The sequence below is a fragment of the Anabrus simplex genome, chromosome 8, assembly GCF_040414725.1.
Source record: "Anabrus simplex isolate iqAnaSimp1 chromosome 8, ASM4041472v1, whole genome shotgun sequence".
In the NCBI taxonomy this organism is placed as follows: Eukaryota; Metazoa; Arthropoda; class Insecta; order Orthoptera; family Tettigoniidae; genus Anabrus; species Anabrus simplex.
This window is the reverse complement of record NC_090272.1, coordinates 34,150,013-34,170,968: the sequence shown is the minus strand read 5'-3', so window position 1 is coordinate 34,170,968 and position 20,956 is coordinate 34,150,013. Positions and strand designations below refer to the sequence as shown.

Here is a 20,956-nt window from a genome sequence, read left to right as displayed (position 1 = left end):
TAAAACTGATAATTATTTTTTACCCAAGTAGGACTAATATTTTAACAGAAGACTGTACCTGAATGAGCATTTCCTGTCCGGTACAATATACCGTACTTTCCTCATGTTCATCTTCTGTCCCAACTGCTTCCCACACCATTTTTATTATCAAACCTACAGGTTCAAACTCACTACCATTGCATTCGTCAACATATTAATCTAATATGTAACAAGTATCCTCTTCACTCAACCGGTTATGTGCAGCCATGTTGCTGCAATATGTTTACATTCAGTCAGCTGTCTATTCTATCTAAGAAAATGTATAAAAAACACTTTATTTTAGCATTGCGTGCATGCCAGTTGTATCTAGGAAGCATAGGGAATTTACTGGTTCCAAGAAGTTATACCATACCTGGCAACTTTTGAAAAGGGCTATCAGTAAAACTCATGAGCGACAAAAACCTAACAATTTTCGACATACCTCGCTTAAAGTCAAATAATAATACTAGATTGTAGATTCCACCTGTTCAATACATAAAGAGTTTTTTATTTCAATTTAAGAAATAGTTCTTAACATATTACATATAGGGATATGTTTCACCCATAATGAGGGCATCATCAGCCTAAAAATCTCATACCTGAAAGAAAGATAGATCAGGATCCTGACTATTCTTATACCTAAATAAGAGGATACTGTACTCTTATGATAAAGTCTTATAATCAATCCTTATTGTAGATCTTTGTGAATGTCTCGTTTTTTAATAAATGTGGTAACAAGCGGTTAGTTAAAAGTTAAAAAATAATACGTAAATTATTGCGCTGAAATAAAATTTGGTAAATGCGGTGCCATATTCTGGAGATGGCGTAAGGAGCTTATAATAGCTTAATAATTTAGGATAAAAGTCACTCTTAGTGGTAGTAAGTTGTTAATTTTATATGAAAAGATAATACGACAAACTTCTTGAAGCACTTAGGAGCGAGGACAAGTACTCGTCAGAAAACGTGTCTATAATTAGCTGGTAGACGTGGTTGTAGCTTCTTGTATTAAAAGTCATAAGGAAAATGTGCGAGGTTGAGTAGAGCTTGTGGAGTTATGTCTCTTCGACAGTTGTTATGTTAATTTGGTTAAAGATGAGGTAATATCCAAAGCTGTTTGTCTGTTGAAGTTGTTAATCCTGTATGAAAAGATAAGACGACAAATTTCTTGAAGCACTTAGGAGCGATGACAGGTGTTCGTCGGAAAACGTAGCTATATTTATAATAAAATTAGCTGGTAGACGTGGTTGTAGCTTCTTGTATTAAAAGTTGAAAGGAAATGTGCGAGGTTGATTAGAGCTTGTAGTGTTATGTCTCTTCGACAGTTATGTTAATTTGGTTAAAGATGAGGTAAAATCCAAAATTGTTTGTCTGTTGAAGTTGTTAATCATATATGAAAAGATAAGACAACAAATTTCTTGAAGCACTTAGGAGCAATGCCAGGTGTTCGTCAGAAAACGTTGCTATATTTATAATAAAATTAGCTGGTAGACGTGGTTGTAGCTTCTTGGATTAAAAGTCTAAAGGAAACTATACGAGGTTGTATAGAGCTTGTGGTGTTATGTCTGAAATAAGAGGGGAGTGAAATGTTAAGGAATAAAATTAGAGGAGGAGAGAAACGAAGAAAAACGATGTGTGTGAAAATTACTTACCGCTTCGACAGTTGTGATGTTAATTTGGTTAAATATGAGGTGAGTTGAAGAAAATATGTTGTGTGTGAATTTCATTTATCTTTTCAACTGTTGTAATGTTAATTAGTTGCCATGGTAGCATTTGAATGACTGATATTTGTGCTTCTAGTGTTATACCGATGCGAGATTGGCGGGGGAGGGTGCGGAGGTGGGGCGTCAAGTTTAAGTGTCATTGGATCTGGTTGGCCCGTGGGGGCGGACGGGGAGAGAGCTGTGCCTCGTAAAGTGGGAGGGGTCTTGGAAGAAGATAATTTTAGATTGTTTATTAAGTTATTGTGTTTATAGTTTATATTTTGGTAAAATCTCGTATAATGGGTTTTTAACTTCAATAATATCGTTAAGGTTTGAACTTTTGTTGTAATATGGTCTAAAAATATATAGATGTTTTCTAATTCATTTATTAATTTCCCTTTACCTACTTTTTTTAATAATAGTGAGGTCTTGATCTATAGTAGTGAAATGATGACCTGCTTCTTTCATATGAGAGCTCATAGCTGAAAATTTGTTGTGTTTGGAGGCATTATAATGTTCTAAGTATCTAGTGTGAAAGCTGCGGCCAGTTTGTCCAATGTACGAGACGCCACATTGGGTGCAAGTGAGTCTGTAAATGCCTGAACCTGAGTAAGTGTTATTATTTGAATTGACTGTCTTGTGATTGAAAAATAATTTTTGGTTGGTGAAACATGTCCCTATATATAATATGTTAAGAACTATTTCTTAAATTTAAATAAAAAACTCTTATGTATTGAACAGGTGGAATCTATAATCTAGTATTATTATTTGACTTTAAGAACATTTCAATACAGACCATAACATGAGATTTGTAACATGTAATAATAGCTCGGCTTGATGAAAATAATACTTCTGGGCTACAAAATACAATAATTCATGCTTTAAACAGGATACTTCAATGAAGTCATATCTACTTAGATCACAGGCCAATGATTTGTAGATGAAAATAACAATCAAGAAGAAATCCATGTTAAACAACAGCAGGCATGGTGAATAATAGTTTGGAGCATACATGACAGGACTTCCTTGATAAATTAAGCAGATATGCGATAACTGAAAAAGGCTTTACACAATAAAACTTGTTCAACATAACACAGGCAAGAAATAATATACTGTAATACACAATGCAAATCACACGCTAGTTCGACTTTAAAGTCATAGCCGTGACCTTTTTAGCTTCCTGCAAAAAGTCTTGAGAAAATGTTTTGTCATAACAGGAACCAGAACTTCTGGTCTTCCAAATAGAAATAGACTCCAGAGATTCATTGGACATGCATGGTCAAAACTCTGCTCTATTTTTCTTCACAGGGCTGAAAACATGTTCACATTCTGCATTGCTATGGGGTATGGCAAGAATAGAGAGCATTACTCTAGAAATTCGGTTATACTTAAGATGTCCATCAGCTCCACGAATTCTTCATATATGTGCCCAACTGGAAGTGTCATCTACCTGAAGAGCTGTGAACTGCCTCTGAAGCTCATTCATCACCTCATCTGTAGTTTCATTCTCTTCCTTGCATAACATCATAGGAAACTTTTCAAAAAAAAAAAAAAAAAAAAAAAAAAAAAAAAAAAAAAAAAAAAAAACCTGTGCATCTTCAATTTTGTGTAACCTAGCAACTTGAGCATTTCCTTAACACATCATCCTAGTGAACCATGCCTAGTGGCATGTTCATAAATGTGATGTTTTTCAAATATGTACATGGCTTCCTATGGCCTCAATTCGAATAACTTATGCGTTTCTGATGAAGTAGTAGAGAGGGCAGCACTGTCTGATATAAATACGGAAGATCGTTCCTTTTGCGAGACGAGGAGTATTATCTCTTTAAAGGGGATCTTTGCTTTGTTTATGAGAGATTAATTAACAACGGAGCCCGCACAGAGCACAGCTGCATTCCTATCTTATAAATGGATGTTTAATATATTCAAACCGAGCTCATACTAACATGCATCTTAATACTTTGATTATTCATATTGGAGGTACGTTAATTCTTGTTTTTTTGTAGTACTTTTCACCCCATTAAATATAGCTGATTGATATGCGTCTTCTGCCCCATGCAGCACGAATGGGACGTGTGTCTGTTAGTGTGTTTGCGACTATGCCATGTTAGTAACTGGGTCTCAAAATTGGTTCTATTTATGTGCACTGCATCGTATGGTATTTTGCCATCATTTATGTGTATGCTCTCCATGTGTGATTTTGTTCCTGTACCTTTTGTTTGTTCTTGGTACATTTTTGCTTATGCTGCCTTGGTCTCTGTCTCGGGCGCTTGCATGCCCGTGAGGTAGCCATGACTGTTTACTTTTATTCAGTTGGGCTATGCGCTGCCTGTGTTTTCTCCTTTTGATTTAATTCACTTCTTTGGTCCAGAGACGTTTCTCTCTCTGGCGTGTTATTATCTAATGTTTTGGTTTTACCTTTTTCCCCCTCTATTATGCATGGAGCTTTCTTTTTATGCTCTATGACTATTGTTGTTGTGTGGATAATGAGTGGAAAGAGGGATATGCTGTGAATGAAGTAAATCTCGTAAAAAGAACAACCTAGTTGGGCCGTGTGAGCTATATAATTACCTGCACATGATGTAACCTGGTTTATTTCTATCCTGGAGTGTAACAACGCCGCACTCACGTTATAATGTTAAGACATCCATTGAACGAGGTAAGCTTATGATACAATATTTTGCCCTTTTTTTAAATGTTATTGACATCACAATTTTACCTTTCTGCTCCAATCTCATTTTATCAATAAACCTCCATTTAAATTTTATTTTGATTTTATTGCTGTAGTTTAGACTGATATCCTTATTCATCAATAATGAGGATCGTTTCCAGTTCAAGGCTCTTCTCTGCTGGCCTTTTCTTGTCGCAGTTCATGCCTCGTTTTTCCCTACGTATGCATGATTTTACATCTTAGAATATCGCTAGGGAAGGGGGGGTGTTGCACTAGAGTGGAAACTTGTTGATGATATAGTCACAGGCAGTACAAAAGTAGATTCTCAATGATGAAAAGAAAAGGTATTTATCTGTATCCTGGAGTCATTCACTATGTTTGAAGTCTGAATGCCAAAACTAACTCAACATCACTTAAATCACTTCTTCCACGATATTAAATATTAATATCACACCCACATACCGTGCAAAAGGCAAATTTTCCCCCCTTTCTTGATTATAGTATGCACGGAAAATCAACAGAATATGATTCTTTAAATGTCTGGAAGTACTGTTTCTTATTGGATTTATTCATGATAATCTACAATAGGAATGTAGCGTATGAAAATATAAGAGACAAATGTTTCGATGTGCACTGAAAATCAAAATGAACCTGGATCACTGAACGGCACATAAAATTATAACATAAACACTCGAGGCAGTCAAACATTTCATTAAAACATGTCAAAGCACACAAAATCTTAAAGCATTAAATGAACATGATGCTAACCTCGTGAACAAAGAATATGCACCTGGTAAAAAGCATACACACATGTGGAACGAATGTAGTTCTTCTTCTTCTTTATAATTTAATGGGCTTCGCTAATAGCGGTATACCCGGTCACTGGAACGAATGTAATTGGTCCAACGAATACAGGAAACTGTGAAGCACGAAGTTATAACACAAAAACTCGAACACTTCATTAAAATATGTCATAACCTTAAAAGGCCAAAACTTTCTTGGAACACCAACTTCATGAACAAAGAACAACACTCATGTGGTCAAAGAATATAGGTTAAATCACAACAAGCAAAAGGAGCGGAATAAAGAATTTTCGGAGCAGAACCTGTCGACACCTAAGATTCATCTTGATTTATTAGTTTCATTTTCCATATTGATAGTTCTCGTATATTATAGATAAGAAAGGTTCCACCTTATCAATACAACGACAACAACTCTCCTCACCCACCCCTCCATTCCCCTCACAGCAGCGGACACTAACACCAAGAGAACACGATACAGTACACGCCAGGCAGCCAAATCTAACGCAACCCAACCACGGCAGCAATAGTAAGTATTCATTACGGAAACACACATACAAGCAGGCATTCTTCAGATTATAAATTCCTAACTCCATTTTTCGTTTCTTACAGACATACATCAGCAATTATAGATGAGAAAAGAGCCACCATTCTGCAATTGACACTTATGCACAAAAGCAGACTGTATTTTAATACTTTAAGGCAACATTCAATCACAGCTGCGCATATCTACCTCTGGTTACACATTAGACTTGTCATCAATAACTGAAGAATGTATTAATCATACTAATCATGAATACAAGCACGGATATTCTCCATTTATATCGGATAAAAATAAGAAAATCGACAAACGCAAGATGTTAAACTCATTTTAATGAAGTGTTCCTAGTCATTATAACTGTATATTTTTTAATATGTAATTTTAATATGTACTATATATTTTAAAGTGTTTATGTACCTGTACTTTTAAAATAAGTTAATCCACATGAATTTTAGGCCTAAAGATACACCCACACTCATTTTTAGATTGTACATATAGCCAGCTTTTACTTTGAAACATGCCCAATTTGAACGTTGAACACATTCCATTACATGACTTTTTACTAGGCAATGGGTAGGACACGTAGCTCGACAAGACTACAACAGGTGGACCTCTAGGATTGTTCACTGGAGACCATGGGGACACAAGAGAGGCATTGGAAGACCCCTGAAGAGATGGCTCGACGACATAGAGCTGTTGGCTGGAACACGCTGGTTCCAAGTGGCTCAAGACCGAAGACGATGGAAGCACATGGAAGAGGCCTATATCCAGCAGTGGATTGAAATAGGCTAGAAAAGAAGAAGAAGAAGAAGGCATATTAAGCAACTTTGACTTATGTGAAGGTACTAATGTACAGCTGAGGATGACTGTATAAAAAGTCGAAACCGGTACTGTAAGTAGGATCTTATATAAATAAAACTTGTATTGATAAGGTGGAACCTTTCTTATCTATAATATACCTAAGATTCACACAGAAGAACTATTATCCCAGCCTTAACTTCAGTTCCAATAATGACACAAACATCACAGGGTTAAAAATACCAATCATATCAAACAATGAGTTACCGACTATCGTGGACTTGCCTTCGACCAAGACTGAGCGTGCTTCGACCCACACAAACAATTGATTGTACGGAAGTGGAGCGATTATTGAATGTTAATGTTTCAAATTTTTGTCTGTGAAGTCATAAAATGACACCATCCACCTGTAAAACCATAAAATGCTGCAATTTACATAAATTGTATGGACAAACCGTAAAAGTTGGCAGGTATGTTATACGTTTAGCAGACAGATGGCAGAGGAAGTCGGTTTGAAAGTAGAGTACGCTCTACTATGCAGCCCGCGGGAAAGAGTTAATGTAAACAATCTTCTTCTTCTTTTCTAGCCTATTTCAATCCACTGCTGGATATAGGCCTCTTCCATATGCCTCCATCATCTTCGGTCTTGAGCCACTTGGAACCAGCGTGTTCCAACCAACAGCTTTATGTCGTCAAGCCATCTCTTCTGGGGTCTTCCAATGCCTCTCTTGTGTCCCCATGGTCTCCAGTAAACAATCCTAGAGGTCCACCTGTTGTAGTCTTGTCGAGCTACGTGTCCTACCCATTGCCATTTTAGTCTTGCTACTCTCTCTAGGATGTCTGTTACATTAGTTCTTCTCCTGATGTCCTCTGAACGGATCTTATCCCTAAGGCTGATCCCTAGTATCTGTCGCTCCATGGCTCGTTGTGTTCACTGAAGCTTGCGAGCACTTTTCTTCGTCAGAGTCATTGTTTCCAGACCGTAAGCAGTAACTGGCAGCACGCACGTATTATAAACCTTGGTCTTAAGGTTAATTGGAACATCCTTGTTGGTGAGGATGAATCTTAGTTTTCGGAATGTTGTCCAACTCATACCTATTCTGCGAGGAATTTCTGCACGTTGGTTGTCTTTTCCAAGTTTTATCTTGTGTCCAAGAGAGATGTACTCATCGACAGCTTCTATATATTGGTTTCCCATATATAGTACAATCAAAAAGACGTTCCACAACCATTCAATGAAGTCGCAGGACTTGACGCACGCAATGGCCTCGTATTCCATTCTATGTGATGTATCCTCTGAACTGCACCACAGTCACGTAGATTGTCCATGCAGCAACTTGACTTGTGCTTTAAGTTAAAGCACATGCACATTCCTTGACCAGTATGGTATTGATTCAGCTGAAGGTCTATGGAGGGAGATGGAGTCTTCTTCTGAGACTTTTCTCCACTCTTTTGGAGAGAGAGGAGAAGATTTCATTAACATAAGTTCCAAATTTCATTTTTTTAAGTATTTAAACAGCAATAAACATAAATGTTCATACATTTCTAAATATATTTCAGTGTGATTTGACGATGTTCTTTCAAGAACGAAACATGTCATTCTATTTTGAGGAAATTGTTTCTTTTTCAGGTAGTTTGTGAATATATTTATTGAAAATTAGTTTCTACAGACTGAAGAGCCTAACAGTTATAAATTGACTGAGTCGAAACTGAAAAGAGAAGGCTTCAGATATCATAAATCTTCAAGAGTGAGAAAAAGATCTCTCTAAAATGGGCCCTTCCATGAGTGACAATGTTCAAGATTGGCTTGAATAATTGAAGGGTTGATTCTAAAAACCATAGAAGTACAAAAATTGACCTAGTTGATATTATAGTGACTACAGGTAATCCTCAACTAGTACCACAGTGGTTGTCCTCCTTAAGAAGTATAGGTCTCGAGATCTAATGCTGGTGGCTCCTATAAAAATTAGACAAATACTTTGCCATACTGCTAAGAAACAGACTAATCCAGGAACGGTCTGCTTTAACCCAGAAAGTTCCACCAGAGGGAACCATGACATGCCTTTGTCACAAGCAGTTCATTCTGTAAGTACCATTCATAGAGAGGCTAGTATCTCTTCTTTCTTAAACATTATTCAAATTATGAGATTAGTGAAGCCACTCCCATTTGATTGGAATATAATGACTCACAATGACGTCTTTCTTCTTTTTTGTGTCTGTCCATTCGTTTGTTAAAGAGGCAGCCATTTTATTTTTTTACTTTTAACAGTTAGTATTATCATTAACTTCACTGGCCACATCGGACCACCTGAGTCGTTCCTCGTTCACTTTCTCTTTGAAGGTTGTACTGTTTGGTTCTTGTGATCTGCCCAGTACTTCTTCATTCATTCTGACTGCAATTTTATCAATTTGTCTGAAATCACTACAGCCTTTCTAAGTATCATTCTTGCTGAAAATGTATGAGTGTTAAGAAGGGTGTTAATTTTATTTCTGTTCTCTGCATCTGCTATCTCAAGTCTAACTGCTTTGACATCTTATTGAATTTCATGGATCCATTGCCCTCCTGTTTTCTTTCCAAGATTTCTCATCACTAGTTTTCATAAAAGCCAATTTCCTGGCAGTAGCATGAGGTGAAAAAAATAGGAGATTCTTTTCTTCTTCATTGGGCTGGTGATTGGGTCAATCTCTCGACAGACAGGAAGGATTCTCCAGACTTCTTTGACCTGGTATTTTTTTATTTATGCAAGTTCTGATAATTCTTCTTTCAGTTTTGAGGAGCAAATCAGTTCTTCTTTTGTTTTTAATTTGGATCAGGGTTCTACAAGCGTAAGTAGCTTCCAGTAGAGTTACGGTTTTATAGCATTGGATCTATGTGTGTATTGACAGGCGTTTCTTATTACACGTTAACCAGGTTAGAAACTGGGCTTTTTTCATTTTCTTACTTCTATTTATCCATGTTCCTATCTTGTTTAAGTTGTGTGTGATAGTTAAATTGTAGAAATATGTTTCCTTGATGATTTATGAAGACTTTATTTACGTTTGTGGGTTTCATGGACATGATCTCAGTTTTCTCAAAGGATATTTGTAATCCTATTTTTAGGGCAATTTTTTTTTTTAGGCTTAGTTAATAAATAACTTTTATGATTTCTGGTCTGTCAAAACTAATCCAAGATTTCGTGAAGCTTCCACGGCCTGTCGAGTTATTTAGTTCTTCTTCCGGGTTAAACTGTGTTGTTGTTTTCTGTACATTCCTTACAGTTTGCTGATGTTTCAAACACATTGCAGTACCGTATTTCACGGCATAATCGTCGCACTTTTTATACCAAAATTTTCGAAAAAAATTGTAGGGTGCGACCATTATACGATGAATATTTAATACCAGTATTTGTATTACTCAAAAAATGTATTTATAACTAAATTGTATTTGATACAAATTTAAGATGCACGTAATACTCGCATTTATACATCAAAATAATTAAAATAGTCCAAAACAAAATTCATAATTTTTCGCAACAATTCGGCGAACGTTTTTCCAACCTGAAAATAAAAATGAACGTATTAAGTTAATTTGTCATTAATTTGAGTATTAAAGTTAAAATATTACACTTGCAAAAAATTATCGCTTTGTTGTGAAATGCGGACTTACCGGTACGCAATTTATTCCAAATCTTCGGTGTCGCTATCGCAGGTTTCGCTATCTGATGCGCCGTCCTCGCCTCTGTTAATACCAGTATCAGATTCTTCGTATCCCTGCCACACTGCGTCATCTTCGGAACCGTCTAGTGCATTCGAAATCCCAGTCCTTTTGAAGCTCTTGGAGACTAGTTCAGGTGGTATAAGATCCCAACTCTTCTTCACCCACGAGCATAACAAGTCCAAGGGTGGACGCCTGATATTTCCGGCGGGCGTCAATTGCTGATCGCCGCTCATCATCCACTCGTTGTAAAATCGACGTAAGTGGTCTTTAAACGGTTTATTAACACATGCGTCTAGTGGCTGCAAAACAGATGTTAGGCCACCAGGAATGACTATCTGTCGTGTCTTATTTGTAGTGAGAATTTGCTTCACTTCGTTCACGAGGTGACCTCGGAAACTATCTAAAACAAGCAGAGCTGGTTGTTTTAGTAGTGCACCAGGTCTTCTATTCCACACAGTTTTAACCCAGTCCAGCATGAGTTCTACGTCCATCCAACCCTTTGGTTGCACTCGTACATGAATTCCACGGGGAAACTGTATATTCTTAGGCATCGTTTTCCTCTTGAAAATTATGTAAGGCGGCAACTTTCTCCCGTCAGCTGTAATGGCTAGCATTGCCGTGCATCGCAACTTCTCACTACCGCTGGTTTTCATTAATACACTCCGTGATCCTTTTAGCGCAATAGTGCTGTTGCGAGGCATATCAAAAAAGATTGGAGTCTGATCGGCATTACCGATTTGAGAAAGCAAGTACGAAGTTTCCTTGCGCAAACGTATGACAAATCGGTGAAAATTTACAATCTTGTCCGTGTAATCAGCAGGCAACTTTTGGCTTAGTGTTGTTCTCCTTCGCACTGACAGATTGTGTCGTCGCATGAACCCCTTAATCCACCCACGAGTCGCCTTAAACTGAGTTACCGGTATGTTGTGTTTGCGCGCTACCTCCTGTCCCTTAATTTGTAACATTTCATATGATACACTGCAGCCATTGTTACGTATTTCACTGACGTACCTAAACACTTCTTCGTCAATTATAGGAAACTTCCCTGTTTTAGGACCTCTAAACGCGCGTCTAGAAGGGTTTGTGCTTTTTAGCTTGTTTTTTACTTTCCGCCAGTCATGCACCAACTTTTCACTCACAGAAAAATTTCTTTCTGCAGCTCTGTTCCCGTGCTGTTCAGCAAAGGCAATTACGCTTAGCTTGAAGCCCGCAGAATAGTTTCTATATTTACCCATAATCGCTTATAAATGCTTCACACGTTAATGTTTTGCGATATAAATGACTTTCCGTAATTGTTCACTATTAAAACAAATTATTTCTGCAAACACTCAAAACACAAATTAAAAACAAATTCTCACGCACACATGTCTACAGTAATCACGTAAATCTGAAACAAATAAATGCATCTGTGATCTGTCCATTCCAGAGCAGCCAATACTGTTAGGCAGCAAGGAAGCATGCAACAATTTATCAGTTTAGCTCGTTGGTTGCGACACACTACTGCGCTTGCGCAAAGCTCGCAAACCGGAGCTCTAGCTAGCGCGGTGTAGATCTACTGTATAGTTGACTGTATTCCGAGACGTCAGTAACAAACATTCATTTTTTTCAATTTCTTTTAAACATACGGTAATTAGGTTAATATTTCTTCCCAGTTATTGATGATTTTACATTACATTACTGACGAGTTTATAAAATAAAACTTTAATAGCATTGGATAATAATTATCTTGACTGCTTGGATAAAAGTTTTCATCCCATGCCCGGACACTTATGACGTAGTAGTAAGATAAGAGTCTAGCGATGACAACTGAGACATCGTAAATAATTCGGCTGAATAATTCCGTGGAAATCTGCGTTATCGTCTTGGATTTCACTTCGTGCGCAATAACACAGGAGCCGGCCCCATGGTGTGGGGGTAGCGTGCTTGCCTCTTACACGGAGGCCTCGGGTTCAATTCACGGCCGGGTCAGGAAATTTTACCTGTATCTGAGGGCTGGTTCGAGGTCCATTCAACCTACCTAGCCGGTATTTCCTGGCGACGTTGCCGATAAGCGATAACTTACAGCCTTACGTATTTCAAATGGGAACTCATAATATGTAGGTGGTGTATAAATAGTACACTGTCTCGCGACCACGTTGTCAAACTGCCGATAGCCTACCGGTAAGCATAATATGTAGGTGGTGAATAAATAGTACACTGTCTCGCGACCACGTTGTCAAACTGCCGATAGTCTACCGGTAAGCCATGCGTCGTACATATACCGGTATTATTTATTTATACGTTGTGCAACATGGCGCAAACGTGACTGTGTTGCCAAATTGCCCATAAACCATACACGTATTTAAATTGCGCATTCAGTTCCATTTACCTTTTAACCAGATTAGTGAACAAAATTTGGACGTGCGACGATTATGTAATTAAAGGTTTAAAGTCCGATTTTTGTATTGAAAATAAAGGATGCGACGATTACGCGGTGGCGACGATTATGCCATGAAATACGGTATTCTTTGGATACAAAATCAGCAATTTTTGGATGCCTATTACACATAGATTACAATATGGAAGTCACAATATTAGCATACAGGACGAACCTTCATTACGTAATAGCACTGCTAATCCCAACATTGTTGAGAATTCTCTCTGCAGAATCATGGCTTAGTGGATCAGTGTGCAATGCCCAATTCATGCAATTCAGTAGAAGAAGAATATGGTTCTGTTGGTAAATGATTTCTACAATAATCTTATCAAAGGAAAGGGCGATGTCATGGTAGCAAGTTAGGTTATGGATCCTCACCATTAGCCGTTATGAGGAACAGTTCAAGATCATGATGATGAGGATGATGTTGAACTGTGATACTACCAACATCAACAGAATGAAGACACCCTCCTGTACTTGACAGTTCTTAAAACCAGGCAAGTTCGCCATGTGATTAGGTTTGCTCAAGTGCGGCCAGTATCCAGTAATCGGGAAATAGTGGGTTCGAGCCCCACTGTCGACAGCCCTGAAGATGGTTTTCCGTGGTTTCCCATTTTCACACCAGGCAAATGCAGGGGCTGTACCTTAATTAAGGCCACGGCCGCTTCCTTCCACTTCCTAGACCTTTCCTAGCCCATCGTCGCCATAAGACATATCTGTGTCGGTGCAACGTAAAGCAAATAGCAAAAGTGATTAGGTATGCACAGCTGGCACTCTTAGGCCTTTTCTATCCCATCGTCGCCATAAGACCTATCTGGGTCGCTGCTACGTAAAAAAATAAAAAAGGACTTAAAACTTTCATTATACTTACATTATGTTACTGAGGAAGTATTGTCTAACCCGAGTCATTGCTAGCATCCACTGTTGCTTCTTCTACTATGGTAGCCTGCGTTGTTGTGACACCCAGTTGCTATAAATTTTAGAATACATTAAAAAAAGCAAATCAGCATAACAGTTCATAATGGCTCAATTCAACATCTTTCAGAATGTATCACATGAGATTAGAGCTTTAAAAAAAAGTAGAATGCACATGTAAATATGTCTTCAGAGATATGGTATTTCATAAGGGTAAAATTTCCCCATGTTGATAGTGGTTTGAAAACAGCAGGGTTGATGAGTCCTTGCAACACAGCATCAAGTTTTCCAAACAGTCTTATATTCCAAAAGGGAATAAAAACAGTAACAACTCGAATCATATATAGAAAGAAAAGAACAGCAACACATAACACGTAAACACAATGACAACACAAAAGGAGAAGGACAATCTCGTCATCTTCATTACAGACTTTGTACTCCGTGATAGAGTATGGTTTCAGTGCACAGGACCCACACCAGGATAACTTTATAAGAGAACTGCAAGAGATACAAAGGAAACCAGCGTGATTTGTTCTTGGTGATTTCCAACAAAAGATTAGTGTTTTGAAAACTGAGTAAACTTGAGAGTAAGGAGACGAGCTGCTCGAGCTGGCGTGCCCTTGGCAGATAAATAAGGTTGAGTGGAGCTTGTAAAAGTAGAGAAGATAAAGTTGGAATTTAAGAGGACAAATTGGGGTGATTAATCATTTATAAGACGAGGAATAATTGGAATAATTTATCAAGAGAAGTATTCAATAAATTTCCAAGTTCTTTGAAAACATTTAAGAAAAGAGTAGGTAAACTGTTGATAGGTCATCTGCCACCTGGGCGGTAGCCCTAAATGCACATCACTGATGACTGATTGATTGATATTGATTGATTGATTGATTGACTGATTTTAAAAAAGCACTCCTAAGTTGCATCCACCTTCCAATTTCCACATTCAGTTTTGAATCATCAGCTCACTTTCTAAATACTTGAATTTGTCTACTACTTCTCATTTTTTGGTGCTGGTTTTTTTTCCCCCCCACTCTTTGCACAACTGACACAACACACGTAAGACCTAAGAATGAAAATTGAATATAGGTAGCAGAAGCCTATACTGAATGAGCAAATGTCATGTTATAGCGGAGCACTGATGCGCAGATGTGTTGTCTGTGCCAGCGGCAATTGTATAGGAAACCTTGTGAGCACTTAGCTGTGCATGTGACAGGTGTAACATGGAACGTTGTCGTGAGCTGACACTGTTCGAACGGGGTATGGTGGTCGGTGCCCGACGGATGGGAAGTGCGATTTCGGAAGTAGTGCGGGAATTTGGCTTCACACGATCAACCGTGTCCAGGGTGTATTGTGAATGGTTGAATGCGGGTGTCACCGTCCACAACAGACGAACGACTGGCCGTCCAGCCACCCTCGATGACCGTGACAGGCGACATCCGAGACGGATTGTCAATAGTGACAGACGGGCAACCGTGCAACAAATCACGACTCAATTCAACACAGGCACATGGGTTCTATGGGGTATGGGAGCCAGCGCCGCACACTGGTGCTACTGTTAACCCAGCGTCGTCGGGCACGACGACGCGCATTTGTCGCCAGCCACCAGGGATGGACACTGGAACAATGGCGTAACGTGATATGGTCGGACAAATCACTATTTCAACTGCACCATGCCGATGGGAGGCACCGTGTATGGCGCAGACCACAAGAAGCGAAGGATCCCGCCTGCCTCGAAGGTGTGGTCCAGGGCGCTGGTGTCTCTGTTATGGTCTGGGGTGCATTTTCCTGGTATGGAATGTGCCCCCTAGTTGTGCTGGAAGAGACTTTGAATGGTACGCGATATGTTGAGCAGCTCGGAGACCATCTCCACCCATTTTTGGCCTTCCAGCGCCCAGACGGTTCTGCGGTGTTTCAAGATGATAACGCGTCACCACATTGCCCGGTAATGGTTCCAGGAACATGCAGCGGAGGTCCAATGACTGCCATGGCCACCCAGGAGCCTCGATATGAACCCTATCGAGCATATCTGGGATGTCCTGGAACGCAGGCTCCGTGCCATGGATCCTGCACCCACGAACAGACCAGCATTGGCGGCCACTCTGCAAACGATTTGGTGTCAGCTGCGTCCAGAGCACTACCAGGGACTTGTCGACTCACTTCCAAGGCGTCTCACTGCAGTTCGCAGGGCCAGAGAAGGCCCCACACGCTATTAGGTGACTATCCCATGACATTTGCTAAGTCAGTGTATACTTATTAAGAAATGAAGTCCCTGGTTGGTGTCTATTGTTTATGCAGGTTAATCTCAAGAACCACTGATGCAATTTTCACGGCTGTATAGGGCATTTATCAGGTGTATGGAAAATTAATCCACAACAATAGGAAACAGAACCGTATTTATTTTAGCGATGGAGGACAAACAAAAAGGCCATCTGAGCACTCTCTTAACTTATGCTGCCTAAACCGTTAATGATAGACCCCAGGTACATATAAAAGAATTGTGGAGTATGAAAAGATCTAAAAAATGAGTCCAGGATGATCTACAGGCTACCCATCTGGAAAAGGTGGCATTCAATAAGTGTTTGTATGTCATAGTTTGCAGAAAAAATCAACCTAGAAAACATATTTTGAGATTAATTATGAGATTCTTACCGAATTGGTTCATTCAAACATATATACAATGCCTTTCAGCATTCAGTTTGCAAGCTTCTGTGAATTAACTACATGCCTCTAGCTCTGAGGCCTTGTTTGCTTCCACACCTCTTATCAATGAACCGTTTAAAACTAGGTCCACCCATTGCTGCCTTAGTCTACTTCTGTTACCCTCCCTGATCAAGATCATTATTCTCCTATATGTGCCTCATGTGAAACCATCATCGAAGCATTTTTGGGTGGTTTATTTTCCTCAATAAACTTAATAAAATTAAAATACCCCTTACAGTACTTAATTTGCACGAACAGGCAGCAAAAGTAGTATGTACGAGGGGCGTTTGAAAAGTCCCTGCAAAAATAACAACTACTTACGTATTTGGGGTAAACCCTTTTTATTTTTTGACATAGTCTCCTTTTAGGCTTATACACTTCATCCAACGATGTTCTAGTTTGCTGATCCCTTCCGAATAATAGGATTTGTCTAAGTCTGCAAAATATCCGTTAGTGTTTGCAATCACCTCCTCGTTTGAAAAAAATCTTTGTCCCGCGAGCCATTTCTTCAAATTGGGGAACAAATAGTAGTCCGAGGGAGCCAAGCCTGGAGAATAGGAGGGATGTGAAACGAGTTGGAATCCTATTTCCATTCATTTTGCGACCACAACTGCTGAGGTATGTGCTGGTGCGTTGTCGTGATGGAAAAGGACTTTCTTGTGGGCCAATCACGGGCGTTTTTCTTGCAACTCGGTTTTGAAACGGTACAATAACGATGAATAATATGCACCTGTAATAGTTTTACCATTTTCCAGATAGTCGATGAGGATTATCCCTTGCGAATCCCAAAAGACAGTCGCCATAACCCTTTCCGGCCGAAGGAACGGTCTTCGCCTTTTTTGATGCAGATTCCCCTGTGGTAACCCATTGTTTAGATTGTTGTTTGGTCTCAGGAGTATAGTAATGTATCCATGTTTCATCCACAGTGATGAAACGACGCTTAAAGTCCTCCGGATTCTTCTGGAACAGCTGCAAACCATCCTTGCAACACTTCACACGATTCCATTTTTGGTCATGCGTGAGCAATTGCGGCACCCATCTTGTGGATAGCTTTCTCATGTCCAAATGTTTATGCAAAATATTATGTACCCGTTCAGTCGAGATGCTCACAGCACTAGCAATCTCACGCACCTTAACTCTTCTGTCATCCATCACCATATCATGGATTTGATCAATGATTTCTGGATTCGTAACCTCCACAGGCCGTCCAGAACGCTCAGCGTCACTTGTGCCCATATGGCCAGTCCAAAATTTTGGAAACCACTTATAAACTGTTCTAATCGAAGATGCAGAGTCACCATAATGTTTATCAATCTTCTCTTCGGTCTCCTGAGGCGTTTTGCCTTTCATAAAGTAATGTATAATCACCACACAAAATTCTTTTTTGTCCACTTTTTGAAAATCACTCGACTTCCTTGATTCACACGAATGCCAAACACAAAGAAATAGACCAATATGGCTCAAACTTGGTGTGCATTCATTCAAGAGATGCTACTAACTAAACATGACCTCGATACGCGCCGGTGGTGCTATCTCTCAGACTTTGCACGGACTTTTCAAACCACCTTCATAGGTCTGTCAAAAATGAACATCTAATTAACCCTGGACATAAACTATCACATATTTTTCATTATTTATAAGTGAATACTAAATACTGCACATATTAGGAACATATGACTCCTCATCTTTCAACCTGCTAAACACCACATGACTAGTCTTAACTAGTCTTCAACACACCGTAGCTTACTTAAACCTCTTTAGAGATGCTGAACTAAATTTTTACTCAAAGCACTTGCCTTTATGAACAGATTTTAAGATTAAAAGTTTCTCCAAAGTCTTTTCAGAAAGCATAGAACTGAACTGTGATTTTGTGTTTGCTACTGTGATAGAAATCCTCTCATACTCCACACTGCAACGGGGAACTGATAAAATAGCAAGCATACCTTGAAGAGTCACCTGATTCCATCTGTCCTATCAATACCCACTGAACATCAGATCTCCAAGTCTGTTATATCTTCCAACAGAAAGTTACGAAACTGGAATTGTAGAGCATCTATTGCCTTATCTACAAACATTCTGTTTCACTAGTCAGAATGTCTGGAAACTTGTTTATGAAAAATATGAAGATAGGTAATGATGCATTACTAACTGCAGAAATATTGCAACCTTCCACATTCATTAAAACTTTCATCGGGCCAATGACCTTCGATGTTAGGCCCCTTTAAACACCAAGCCAAGCAAAACTTTCATCTTGGAATGGAAATATGTGTACCAAGCAGTCACATGATGAAGAAAAACATTTTCTAACAGACTTAAAGAAACAACATGAACCGGGTATATCAGTGTTAGAGGGTTGGTCTTGCTGAATTTGAATAATTTGAAAGAAATAATTTGATATCTCACACCGGTGCCATTGTATGAGCTGCTGAAGTTAACCAATCAGATCACTTCGCAGGTGAGTTCAAATGAACCTTGCGCAGCGCTGTTCATGACTTAAGACCGACATGAGATCACCAGAATAGAGGAGTCGGAATGCGGGCCTCCGAGCTTACAGCATCACGCTACGGTGACACTGCCTGAAACCAGCGGTGTGTTTGTGTTTGATGCTGATTTCTTGGCATGGCTCTCAAGTCGTTCTCAAGTCACGTGCAGATTTAGCAGCAGTGCTGCGCAAAGTCCACAAAGCGTGGCTAACTTCAGCAGCTGATAAAATGACAACGGTGCGAGATATCACCATGACCAACCCTCTAATGCTCATATACCCAGTTCACATTGTTTCCGACCAAGCTGTATATGTAATGTTTCTTGCTTTTGACATGATAAACAAATACAGTAAAACCTTGTTAATTCAAAGTCGTTGGGGCGTAAAAATCAGACTTTGAATTATGTGATTTCGAATTAACTGCCAACTCGTAATTCAGAAATGCCAACCCTTGCTGCATCAAAAAATATTCTAAGACCATTACTACATACAATTAACCTTGATTCACAGTTTTTTTTACAGTTTAAACCTTACAATTGCCATGAAAAAAATTATTTCCAATATGTATCCAACAAGGTGCATTTACAATATTCAAATAATGCACTTGGATAACTCATTTACAAACAAAACCTCACACAAAGAAAAAAACAAAAAAAAAAAAAAGAACATGATTCAAAGACGAGGGGAAATGTATGCTGGCTCCCCTGTGCAAGTGCTCTATTCGTTAGATTCCTGTACTGTATACATTTTAGATGTACATGTACAGAAAGTACCCGATGCCCTTAAAACATCATGGCCTATCGAATTTTCCTACGACGAGGGGAGAAAGTTTCTTGCTTCTGTCTGCATTACAGCACAGTTCAGTGACTCTATACTTGTACGAATCCTGCCATGGCATTTCTCTCGTCACAAAGTATTCCAAGACCCATTAATGCATGCAATAACCTTGATTCACAGTTTAAACCTTTCAAATGCCATGAAAAAAAAAAAAAAAAAAAAAAAAAAAAAAAAAAAAAAAAACCACCTATTTCAGAAATGTATGCAACAAGGTGCATTTACATTATTCAAATTATTATTCACTTTGATAAATCACTGGCAAATATAACCTCATGCAAAGAACGGAAAAAACACATGATTCAAAGACGAGGACAAATTATGCTGGCTTCCCTTTGCATATGCTTTATTTTTGGATTACAAATTTTAGGTGCCTTGCACTTGCACTGAAAGTGCCCAACGCCCTTAAAACACCGTGGCTTATCAAATTTTCCTATGACAAGGGGAGGAAGTCTCTCGCTTCCGTGTGTATTGCAAAATAGTACAATGTCCTCCACCCTTGTATGATTTGCCGGCTGGCACTTCTCTCCTTTAAAACAATAAGCCCGTTTGGGTTCGGCATTAAAAAAATATAGTTTCATCAGCATTGACAATATTGTTCAGTGCGTACAAATTGGTTATACGAGCCACGGTTTTTCGCCAGCTGTAGGCATCGCCAGTGTTCGCAGATTCTGCTTCTTCGCACACTGCCTGCTACATAATATTGTGGCATTCCTTAAAGCACTGAATACAAAAGAATTACAGTTTTACTCGAACTAAGCAAATATGAAGCACACCATAGATACACCGAAGTGAAAAAAGTGCGGAAAGCTACCCTTGCACATTCCGGAAGACGCGTTCTCTCAAGACGCGGATAAATTCTGAATTTAAATTACCCCGTAAAATAACATGCAAATCTGTACCTCATGTTTCTGGGAATGAGAGTTTATTCAAATCAGACAGGATTTTGAATGAACCTATTTCAAATTATCGAGGTTCTACTGTAACAAAGCACCATATTTCTTTGACATTTTGGTCAAGAAGTAATTACTACACACAACCAAGAAGCACTATGTTACAATATCTCTCAACACGATCATTACTTCCAGCCAGCTAGGATTTACTTTCATAAATTATATAAAATATACAACAAGTTATTTTTGTAGTACATTTAGTTATAGCACAATGAACAGTGAATATGACCACCTCACAACAAAAAAACACGCGTTCAAACATGTGCAACATCAAGGCTCAATAGCAACACACAAAGAGTAGACTAAAATAATTTGGAATGATGCAGTTCTGCCTTCCAGTAATAGTTTCTGGAACTATTACGGACCAGCCATACCCTGGTCAGCTATCGATAAAATGAGGAAAGGCACAGGATTTTAAAGTAATACGAGAA

At 38.8% G+C, this 20,956-nt stretch overlaps 1 protein-coding gene across 6 annotated transcripts in view; it reads right to left on the bottom strand.

Annotated features, from left to right (window-relative positions):
- Nucleotides 1-20,956, bottom strand: part of LOC136879074 (zinc finger protein 143) — a 166,788-nt gene that overhangs the window by 8,959 nt on the left and 136,873 nt on the right. For all 6 annotated transcript variants that reach the window (XM_067152825.2, XM_067152824.2, XM_067152827.2 and 3 more), the window contains one exon: nt 13,513-13,611. In XM_067152825.2, coding sequence (XP_067008926.1) covers nt 13,537-13,611 — 75 coding nt within the window. In that variant the 3' untranslated portion in view covers nt 13,513-13,536. The remainder of the gene's footprint in view (nt 1-13,512; nt 13,612-20,956) is intronic.